Source organism: Terrapene carolina, unplaced genomic scaffold (assembly GCF_002925995.2).
Source record: "Terrapene carolina triunguis isolate 2854851 unplaced genomic scaffold, T_m_triunguis-2.0 Scaffold440, whole genome shotgun sequence".
Lineage (NCBI taxonomy): Eukaryota > Metazoa > Chordata > Testudines > Emydidae > Terrapene > Terrapene triunguis.
The window spans coordinates 1,752-12,952 of record NW_020664791.1 but is presented as its reverse complement, the minus strand read 5'-3'; the positions used below and the strand labels follow the sequence as shown (position 1 = coordinate 12,952).

The following is an 11,201-nucleotide window of genomic DNA, read 5'->3' as shown; positions in this document are numbered from 1 at the left end:
ATTTGCCTGTTTCATAACAGCATCGCACGGTTGACTCCTACCCACTAGAATCTCCAGATCTATTTCACAGTACTGATGTCTACCCAGTTCTCCCCCATTTTGTATTTTAGCACAATGCTATGGCCCAGGCCTTTCAGCTAATTCCAGCTGGGTATTAGAGCAGTGGATCTCAGCCAGGGGTACATGTGCCCCTGGGGGTATGCAGAGGTCTTCCAGGGCGGTACATCAATTCATCTCGATATTTGCCTAGTTTTACAACAGGCTACAGAAAAAGCACTAGCAAAGTCAGTGCAAACGAAAATTTCATACAATGACTTGTTTATACAGCTTTATATACTAAACACTGAAATGTAAGTCCCATATTTATATTCCAGCTGACTCATTTTAGAATTATAGGGTAAGAATGAGAAAGTCGGCAATTTGTCAGTACTAGTGTGGCTGTGACACTTTTGTACTTTCATGTCTGATTTTGTAAGCAAGTCGTCTTTAAATGAGGTGAAGCTTGGGGGTACACAAGACCAATGAGACTCCTGGAAGTGGTACAATAGTCTGGACAGGGTGAGAGCCACTGGTTTAGAGGGACTGCATTTGGCAGCAGTTCCCTTTTAACCTGACTGCTACCGACGTTCGGGGCTTGAGTCTTTTCCTGCTAACTCTGGTGTCAATCAGGAGTAACTTCACTGCAGTGGGGATAACACTCTTTGTGCCTCCTGACTTCAGTGGCGTTCCTGCTGGCTTTCCCCCAGTGTAACCGAGATCAGATCAGGCCCGATCGACAAGTAGTAGGTCTAGCCCAGATCCTGTTCCACGTTCGAGGGCAGAGCCTGGGCTGGTGCAAGTTGTCATCGCTGCTCTGCCTGCAGGGCCATGGTGACGCTTTCTGCTGGCTGAGGATCCGTGTTTCCCTTTGCTCCTTGCTAGCTCGTGGCCAATAGCGGTTTCCCTTTCGCCGGTGTTTTGGAGCGCAGCCAGCCCACGCTCTAGTCTAGTCAAGCAGGGAATCAGCAGCTCACTTTCGATTTCTGGGAGCGTTCCTCATGCTTGTTCCCAGGCCAGGATATTGTGTCATGTCTGCTTCCAGTGGAGGGCTCTACCCAGCCGCTGCTCTGGGGAGTTTCCCTCTCCGCTCCCTGAACGGTAAGAATTCCCCTTGCTCAACCAGCTCTCCACTCTGCAGCCAGCCCACACCACCGTGCAATTGGGTTTGGGCGCTCATGCAAACTGGGAGCCAAAGAGCAGCGTGCTGTGCCCAGAAACCGTCTGTAACAGGGCGACTTACCCCACCCTAGCCCGAGGCTAAGCCAAGCTGCCCCACCTGGGAGAAATCAGCTATGGCTGCAGAGACTCCAGGGAGCACAAGACTCCTGCGGGGCCCTGAGTTAGCAAGGACAAAAGGTCAGAGCAGGGAAGGAAGCTGTAGGGAAGAGGGGGAGGAAGAAATGCTCTCCAGGCAGGAAGGTGTGGGAGGGACTAGGAGACTCCCTAGGGGGAACTTGAGAAGAGAAGTAGGAAGTGGCCCAGGGAAAACCACAGCACAGCTAAAGGAGCAGACCTGGCTTGTTAGGTGCAGGGTCCTGGGCTGGAACCCAGAGCAGAGGGGGGTTCCAGACTGGCCCACAGGCAGGGTGTCCAAGCCCCTTGCCCAGGTCATTGAGCCCAGGAAGGGCGCACCAGGCAGAGCTGAAACGTGGCTGAGGAAGCGCCCCAGAGCCGGGGACAGGATTTTTGTTTCAGGTTTGTGGACTTCTAGTGGGGGCCAATGGGGTCTGTGGAAGGGGTGGAGAAAAGACAGTGACCCAGCTAGGGGGTCAAGTTACTAGAGTGATCAGCAGGGGCTAGCCCAGGGAGAGGGCAGCAACGCCAGGACGGGGATCCTAGCAGTGAGTGACCTCTGTTACTGTCCTTTCTCACTCTTTCAGCTCTCCTGCGTGCTCAGTGTAGGTCTCCGTGCACCTGATGCTAACTGCCCGGCCTTGTCTGGGCAAATCAGACCCACCCCAGGGCAAGCCGTTCGCCTTCCTCATAAGGAAGTTTTTGAAGTCAGGCCAAACCTCTGTTATTGCTCTAATTTTCCGTGTCTTTCATCATCTCTGCATTAACGAGCTATGTGGTAGGAGTGGGTTTCTCACTCTGCTGGAGCAGGGCCTGACAGCTCAGAGGTGAGATGGCTATAAACAGCCTGCTGGGTTTACATCCTCTCCTCCCCCAGTCCTCTGTTCCACTCCTGCTCATTTATTTTCAGCATCTTCATAGAACGGGGGAACCACAGACAGAAGGCTTCATACTTCCCCCTCCTGCACCTCAGCCTCTTGCGTGATGACCAGCTGGAGAGAAGTGAATAATTCTTTCCACCGCGAGATGATTATTGTGTTTTACACAAATGACCCCACTGAGAGACACAGTCCCTGCTGTGAAGGGCAAACAGTCTAAATAGATAAGGAAACTGAGGCATAGACATGCCCAAGGTTACCCAGTAGGAACTAGAACCCGGGTCTCCTGATGCCCAGCCCACTATCCACTCAACCATGCTGTCGCTCTGTGTAGCTGGTGACTTCCTACCACTTATTTGATACTCATATTTATTCAGCCAATTTTTGGAGCCTTTTTTTTTTACCCTGTGGGTTGGCCCCACATAATTTTCTGTGAATGTTTGCTACATGAGCTGTATTGCTTAGCTTTTTCCAAATGACAAGTGGGTTCCCAACCTCAGACACCTTAGATGGGGCTTTGTTTCAGCAAGCGGTGAGCTCCCGCCTTTCGAAAATTCGGCTCCCTTTTGAAGTGACTCAAACTGGGCTCCCTCCCCCCCAAAAAACAAAACCAACGGAGGCACCCAGAGTCACCGATCAGTCTGGAAAATCTTGGGGACAATGACTAGACTGTGGCTACCTACCTTACATCCGTGCCATGACCCCGTTTAGAATATAGACAAGGAAGAGGCCGAAATAGCTTCCACTCCAAAATCAAGGTCTTTGGCTAGGCACAAACTTGCCCCAGTTTCCAAATTGCGGGTTGGATGATGCCTATCACAGACGGGGAGCCTGTCTCCGGATGACAGACTAGTTAGTCTACTTGGGGGCAGCTACCCAAAGGGGAGGGTGCTAAGGGAGTAAACGCAGTGCAGATAGAGAAAGGAGTATCTCTGACTCAAGGTTACCATGACTGTAAACGCTCAAGGTGTCCAAGGAAATAGAAGGAGGGAATGCTTTCATTGCCCAGATAATAGAGAGGGATTCGAAACTGGCATTACAGAAACCTGGCGGGAGGATTCACATGGACTCTATTTAGGAAAGACGGAGTGGGAAGAAAGACGGGGAGGAGTAGTCTACATTACTACCAACATCTGCTTTTATGTTTAGAAATGCAGGCTGTGGAATGCAGATGGACCACAGCTGTTGGCAAGAGAAAGGGTGGAAGTGTCTGTTACAGACCGTCTAATCAGACTAGCGAACAGGGCAAACAGCTCTTAATCATGGGCAGCGCATCGCATAGGCTGGGGAAGGCTGGGCCTCCCCAAACAGCCTGGCATGGCCCCATCCATGCTCCTCCCCGAACCCCTGCTTGCCCTTGACCCCAGCCCAGGCAGGCAGCTTCTCTTCAGGGAAGCATACTGGGGCTGGGGCGGCCAGGACTTGGGGTGGTTGGGGCTGCCCAGCCCTGGGGGACCCAGGTGGGGCTGTGCCTCCTGGCGTTCGGGGGGGGGACACGGGACTGGCAGCTGCAGGGAGGGGGGCTCTGGCGGGGGAAGAGGGGCGGGTCCTCAGGCGGGGGGCAGGGCTGGTGAGGGTTAGCCTCACCCAGCCAGTGGTTCACCTGCCGCCCATGCTCTTAATGTCTATCGGAAATGTGCAGGAAGAAAAACCATTATTATGCTGGAGGTTTCATGCTGCCACGAGTAAAAATGTCTTGGAGAATCAGAAAATTACCATCAATAATTTTTGACCACAAGAAGTATTACACCATAGCTGGGGCAAGTCTCTGAAACCTTGTTGTGACAAAGATAAAGTAATGACTGAACTAAGTATTAGTGATTGCCTGTCCTAGGTACAAGTGATCGTGACCTAATTACGCTGGCTATGTACAATCAGAATACAGTCCTAAAGCTGAAAATGATCAGGAGCAAACTTGAGAGGGAGGAAATATTTAAACAAAACAAGGCGAATAAGCATCTAGTAAAGTACTATCAAACAACCCACAAATCGGCAATTTCGAAAGACTGCCCGTTAAACCAGCCTGATTAAGAAAGAAAGTGAAAGTAGCAATTATATATATGCACAAATGGAAGTTTTTTAGTAATGGTTATAAATTAGCTGTCATGAAATGAAGACGAGCTAAAGGTATCTGTGAAAAATCTATGGCCAGTAGAGTTAAGGACAATAAGAAGGAATTTTTAAATACACCAGGAACAAAAGAGAACCTAGCAGTGGTATCAGTCTGCTAAATATAGATCATTAAGTTGTCAGTAGTGATGCAGAAAAGGTAAAGGGAATGACATGTAACTATAGGCTGATTAGCTTGATATTGATCCAGGCGGAAAATAAGGAATGGCTGAGATGGGTAGCAATCAGTAAGTAACGTAAGGATGGCAGTGTGATTACACCAATTAACATTATTTTTTATGGGAAATAGCTCTTGTCAAACAAACTATATATTGTTTTTTGATGAGGTTTATAAGTTTGGCTGATTAACATAATTGTGTTGGCATAATAGACACGGGGGGGTCCCATCCTCCATGTGAATTGCCTGGGTCAGACAGAGTGGGGCTGAGCTAAGGAGAGAGCAGGGGCCCAAGCTGAGCTGGGGAGCAGGGCCGTGCCAGCCAGAGGGGCCAGAGAAGCAGCCCAGGGAGCTGGAGGCAGAGCAGCAGCAGCAGCTGAGCTGAGACGGTGGTGGGGCTGGGACTGGAGCTGGGGCTGGAGCTGTCTGGAGCCGGGTGCGGTGAGCAGCTGGGGAGATCGAGGGGGACCCTGGGCAGTGGGCCAGCGCAGGGAGATGCCCCCAGCCAAGAGGCTCTGCAGGCCAGACTTGGGGGGGGATCGTAACCCCGACAGGGCGGGGGCGACACTGGGAAGAAGGGTCCTGCCACCTAGAGCCTGAGAGCGTGTGGCCACCGCCAGAGCAAGTGTCCGACCCACAGCATCCCTGCACCACAGCCAGGGCCTGGGCAGGGGCCTGGGCCGGGTGAGGGACAGGCTGTGAACTGCCCTGACGTTCCAGAGACGCTGGCCGTGCCACAGAGCGGGGTGACGGGTTTTCCTTTCACCTTTCTGATTTGTTCCTTATTTTTTTTAAATTGATTGCTGTTTAATAAATTGTATTTGCTTTGAACTGTATGTAATGATCAGTGGGTTAGGAAAGCATCCAGTGCAGAGAGAGCACCCCGAAGTGGGGACACCCTAGCCCCTGCCCTAAGTGACCACGACAAGGATGGGGGTCGAGCCCCCCAGGAATCCTGGGCCCAGCCTTGTCGGGGTTACGAGGACTCTGCCAGACAGGAGACTGGAAAGGGAGCCCTCAAGGGCAGGGAGGCCTCTGGGTGAAGGAAGTGGGAGTGAGGACTCAGATCCTTTCGCTAGCCCACTTCACCGGGGTAGTGCATAAACCAGGAAAGTTCCCCACAGCAGCGGGATCATTCCCCTGCTTCCACACTGACCAACTCTGAGAGCTTTTGCCAGAGGATGTTGTGAAGGCTGAGAATATAACAGGGTTCAAAAAAGAACTAGATAAATTCATGGAGGATAGGTCCATCAATGGCTATGAGCCAGGATGGGCAGGGATGGTGACCCTAGCCTCTGTTTGCCAGAAGCTGGGAATGGGCGACAGGGGATGGATCACTTGGTGATTCCCTGTTCTGTTCACTCCCTCTGGGGCACCTGGCATTGGCCACTGTCGGAAGACAGGATACTGGGTTAGATGGCCCTGTGGTCTGACCCAGTATGGCCGTTCTTATGTTCTTAAGGAGTGGCTCTTCTGTTTGAAGGTATGCTCAATGCAGAACCTGTGGTGATACATGCAGTGATTGCTTCATATCCTTCCCCCTCAGCGTCCCTCCTGCTGCTGTGTTGAAACTGACCTCAGACCGTTGCGAGGACTATTCTTGTATATCCTGAGGTGAGGCGGAGCTGCTGACACTCCTTCACCACAGTGACCGGTGACATGCAGCTGGTGTCACGGAACAAGCAGGAAACCCCACTGCTCCCCTATAAAAACAGGGGCTTGTCCCGGGGGTCAGGATCAGAGGTTAGAAAGAGTCCCTGCTCTGCTCCTATGGTTCATCCCTCACCCAACAGCAACATGAAGGTCTCCATGGCTGCCCTCGCCGTTCTCCTCATCGCTGCCTTCTGCTCGCAGGCCTCCTCTGCCCCACGTGAGTCCAGCTTCTCTCTGTCCTTGCAGGGTCTTCTTCTGAAAGGTGGCAACTTTGCAGCTCAGCCTTTAAAGGTGACCTGTCAGGATTTAATACAACAGGGCTTTATGGCCTCTTCTGCTTCTTTGGGATAGAGGGAAGCCATCTGGAAGGGCTGCTTTTAACTTTCTCCTTCTTGCTGGTTTTTACCTTAGAACTATTGGGATTATCGAGTCAGATCGTCCCAGGTTTCGCTGGAGGGCTTTGAGAGGGCGCCCGGAGAAGGTGCCTGTGAGCTCTCACCTTAAATGAAGGGATGGGGCGAATGGGTGTTGAATCTTTACCAAAGAGGTCCTTTGTCACTAGTGTTCATTAGGTGTTGGGGCTAAAGGGAGGTTAATGAAAATAAACCCAGACCTGTAAAGGCTCTGGCCAGGACCCCTTCCCCTCTCACTTGCTCACAATTCAGTGTGATGCTGTCACTTCCTCACAGAGATAATCAGAGCCCGTCGCTGCGCATCGAATGGAAACAAATCCGACGAGGGCTCCAGACTCGTTAAGGAGGCAAAGCCTCAGATCGTTAGCGCAGGGGGCGACTGTCACTGTCCAGGCCGTGCCTCCTGGAGGAATAACTGACACTCACGTCCCACTTTTCAATCTCTTTCAGACGGTTCTGACACGACCGTGTGCTGCTTCAGCTACACCACCCGGAAGCTGCCCCAGAGCCACCTGAAGGAGTATTTCTACACCAGTGGAAAGTGCTCTCAGCCCGCTGTAGTGTAAGTACTAGCTCCTGCACTAGGGGAGGTCTGGGCAGAGATCTCTGTCAGTCTTTAATCTCTCCACAATCCCCTCGGGCTGTGCTAGGTTAGGGACTTGTCTACATGGGACAATTCTACTAGTATAAGCGATGATGTGAATTTAAACCACTGTAATTATCCCGGTATAACTCCCTGTGTGGACGCTCTTACTCTGGTGTAAGAGGCTTTTTCAATGTAGGTTATGTTGCTTGGGAAGGGGTTTAAGATAAACTGGAAAAGGGCCACTCTGATGCTGGGGTAGGAGTATCCACATGGGGAGCGGTGGTTATACTAGGATAACTATATGGGTCTAACTGGTAAAGCCTTCCCGTGTAGACAAACCCTAGGAAAACTAGCTAATGTGATATGTTTTAAACACCATTTCGCACCTAGTGTAGACAAAGGCAACCGCGTTTAATGTCAGTGGTTTCTGGGGCCACTTACATTGCTTGGGAGTGGATTAAGGCTATGTCTACACTGCAGCCTAGGTCGGCAAAATGTACGTCGCGCAGGGGTGTGAATATTCCACTCCTCTAGTGACATACGTTACACCGACATAAGCGCTCGTGGGCACAGCGCTGTCGGCGGGAGCGCTTCTCCGGCCGACGTAGCTTCTTCCGCCCGCTCGGTACTACTGCAGTGCTGTCTGTGTCAACATGGACTTAAACTAAACTGGAATTAGTGTCCATGCAGCGGTTATACTGGGAAAACGACAGGGGACAACTAACTTTCTGTGTAAACAAGCCCTTCGCTAGGGTTGACCCAGACACTCTAAACACTCTAAACACAGCTGCGCAAGGTGCTAAATTTTGCACAGAAACATGGGACTCAGTTACTCCACACACTGCATTTCCCTAGTCTAGACAGAGCCCGTGGGGGAGAGCACGGTGTGTGACTCCCCTCTGCAGCATCCTGCAGCCAAATGCACCAAATGGCGGCTGTTGCTGCATCCGGGTGGGGACGCCTGTCCACTGAGAGGTGCAATAGGCAGAAAACTAGGCTGAACTGATACAAGCCACGGTTTCCAGTCTCATTCCCACACTGATTGGATCAGTGAGCTGGTCATTTAGGTGTTTCTCTGAGGTTCTCCAGGCCCTCCCGTGGTTTAATAGGCCCCGGTGCAGTCAGGTAGCGTGAGGCCTGGATTCGTAGGCTTGGGAGTCTGGGCTGAGGCTGTTCTCCCCTTTGAATGGTCCTAAACAGGGAGCCATGGCAGTGAACAAAGTGGTCGTCCCATGGCCCCAGACCCACCAGGCCTGGTTTATTACAACAGCAAATTCCATCCCCCCATCAGTGTTCTAAGCCCCCGGTCTCTCTTGTTTCACACAGGTTTGTCACCAGAAAGGACAAACAAGTTTGCGCCAACCCAGACACCAAATGGGTCAAGGAATACGTGAATTTCCTAGAAATGAAATGAGACGGCTGGGAGCGGATGGAGACCCTGCGCGCTTCCCTTTGCAGTGCTAGCGTCAGTGGCTATTGTGCTGTCCGGAACGCCACCCCTCAGCCTCGAGCAAAGGCCGTCGCTGCGCTTTAAGGGCTCGCTGGCACTTTAAAGACATTTGAAGCTATTTTATTTGTATTGTAAAAGAATCACTTCTGTTCTAGATTAGCCACCTTTATGGTACAAACCAGGCCCTGGACACTTGTGGTCATTAAAAATCCTATGGCCCTTAAAGGTAGCAGCCTATGAGGCAGTGTGGCCTAGTACCTAGAGCACTGGATTGGGACTCAGGAGACCTCGGCTCTATGGGCAAGTCACTTCCCTGGTTGGTACCTCAGTTTCCCCACCTGTAAAATAGGGTAAAGAGCTTTGAGATCTACTAATGGGACGTGCTATATAGAAGTTAGGTGTCATTCTTCATCTCCTGACTAAATTCCAGTTCAGTTAATTCAGTTCCACATCCCTAACTTCCTCCTGTGGTTTCAACTGGTTATGGGCCTTCCCCTTCCCTTCCCACTCCACGTTCTGTGCAGCTATGGAACAGTTGATGTGCGTTACCCAGAGGTGGCTGCATTCCGGTAACGGGTGAAGTAACTCCTGGCTTGTACCTGTGTGAAGCTATCTGCCAAGTTTGAGAAGCACTTTGGGACCCTTCGGGAGGACAGACAGTGAGCAGCAAGGAAGCTAATGCTGGAATATGATTGGTCTATTATTTATCAGGGGGTTGCTGTGGACCAGCAGACCTTGCCTTTATGTTTGACACACTGTCACTTGCTGATTTCAAGAAATAAAGATGTTTTTCTCTCTGTGACGCGCCTGGCTGCCTCTCCCTGAGCTCGGAGGTGTTCCGGGCGCCTCCCCTGCGCGGCATCGTGTCCGCAACTTGTGCCCAGTCCCATAGATGGATATAGATTTGTAAAGCCAGAAAGGACCAGTAATCTGGCCTGATCTCCTGCCTGCACAGGTACGCCTCATTGAGGCAGCCAGGTGGAGGCAGGCAGGCGGAGACCATATGTGGGAGGGGGGAGCCAGGCTGACTCGAACAGGCTGCCTTGCACGTGGGGGGGGGTGTCTGTGCACGCATCGGGGAAGCCCCCCAGAATGCCCAGCTCAAGGGGTTCAGCTGCCCCAGTCCCTCTCCCTCCCATACAGGGATGCGAAGGGGAAGCAGCTGCTGTTTAGCTCTCAGGCTGGCATAGAGGCCACCTAGTGGCTGCATGTCAGCCCTGCAAGGTGACGGCATGGGACCTCCACGCCCAGCCCCTAGGCTCCCCCATATGAAACCTAATTGCGTAAGGGGGAGGGGGCGTGAGTATTTCACCACTGTCAGGAAAGGGTTAGTAGCTGAACCCCTGCTTCAGCATTTAATCTAATCTCGAACTACCAGGGCAGGATGAGACCCGCTGCAGGGGCAGATTATCCAGCATATGCTGGGTTCTGAAACGCTCCCACGAAGCATCTGGCTCCAGCCACTGTCAAAGACGAGATGGGCTAGATGGACCTTGGCTCTGGTCCAGTCTGCCCATTCCCAGGTTCCTACGTGTTTCCCCAGTACTCAATGTCACTGTCCCTTTCTTACTCTCAGCAATTTAAATCCCTTCCCTCCTCGCCCTGTCTCCACCAACCCCCTAACTCCTCCTTCACTGCAGAAAGTCCTCCTTGCCCCACATCACCCGTGTCTCCTCACTCCGCCCACGTGCCCCATCCCTCCGTCCTCTGCCCCTGAGGTCTCCCAGGAATCTTATACCCAGAACCTCCTCCCCTCTAGGCTCAGACTCTGACCCCTACGTCGCAGAGACCCTCTCATGGCTCCTCATCCCCCCTCTTCTCTGTCTCCCTTTGGTGTTATGTGGGGCACAGTGTGTCCCTGCCCAGCAAAGGGGCTTGATGCTTTGCGGAAGGATAGGCTCTAAGAAGCCAACAAGGAAACTCTCTAGGGCCATTGACTCTCTGCACAGGGGAGGGGAGGGAACCCGGGGAGCACATGGCAAAAGGGACAGAGACTCTATTAAAGGAGCAGTGCGTCTCTGTGAGGGGCCGTCCATCGTCCATCCACATAAGCCAGGTGGGAGTCTGCGGGAGCTGGCGTAAGCGACTGGGGGCTCGGGAGGTCGGGGCACTGGGTTCGTGAACTGGAGAGGCTGGACTGCAGAGTTCCAGGTCCCTCCCAAGGAAGGGCTTGGACAACAAATGTGTTCCTGGGAGTGCGCCCTGGACACCCAGAGCTCGGCACAGTGACTAGACTCAGCCCAGGCCCAGGGGGTTCGGGAGCACTTGGGATCCAGCAGTTGGGTCCACTTACAACAGACGGGACCGTGCAGAGGCGGCCTGGGCCAGGCTGTAGCACTGTGTCCTCATTTCCTGGGTACCCAACTTGAGACAACTGGCGTCCGATCTGCAGAAATGCTGAGTGCTCACAGCAGGAAACAGGTCAGTGGGAGCTGAGGGCTGAGCAAAGCCAGTGCTATAGTATGCTAAGTTCTCTGCTGCTGGTGGCCTGTGATGTCCAGGTCCCTTCTGCCCGTCAGCTCTGACTCTAGATCAGGTCCCAGGCCTCTCAAATGGGGCACTCCAAATTAGTGCCCCTTGGACAACTTTGGCCTGAAGCCTG

The 11,201-nt window shown here is 52.5% G+C and overlaps 1 protein-coding gene across 1 annotated transcript; it reads left to right on the top strand.

Annotated features, from left to right (window-relative positions):
• Positions 1-6,156: 6,156 nt before the first annotated feature.
• LOC112113705 (C-C motif chemokine 5-like) lies at positions 6,157-8,563 on the top strand. The gene is made up of 3 exons (XM_024210088.2): positions 6,157-6,367; positions 7,014-7,125; positions 8,476-8,563. The coding sequence occupies exons 1-3, from the start codon at positions 6,157-6,159 to the stop codon at positions 8,561-8,563; spliced, it is 411 nt and encodes a 136-aa protein (XP_024065856.2).
• The last annotated feature ends 2,638 nt before the right edge of the window (positions 8,564-11,201 follow it).

Coding starts and splice junctions, on each gene's coding strand:
- LOC112113705 (XM_024210088.2), top strand. CDS start 6,157: ATGCAGCTGGTGTCACGGAACAAGCAGGAAACCCCACTGCTCCCCTAT. Junction 6,368..7,013: donor GCAGGCCTCCTCTGCCCCAC/GTGAGTCCAGCT, acceptor AATCTCTTTCAG/ACGGTTCTGACACGACCGTG. Junction 7,126..8,475: donor TGCTCTCAGCCCGCTGTAGT/GTAAGTACTAGC, acceptor TGTTTCACACAG/GTTTGTCACCAGAAAGGACA.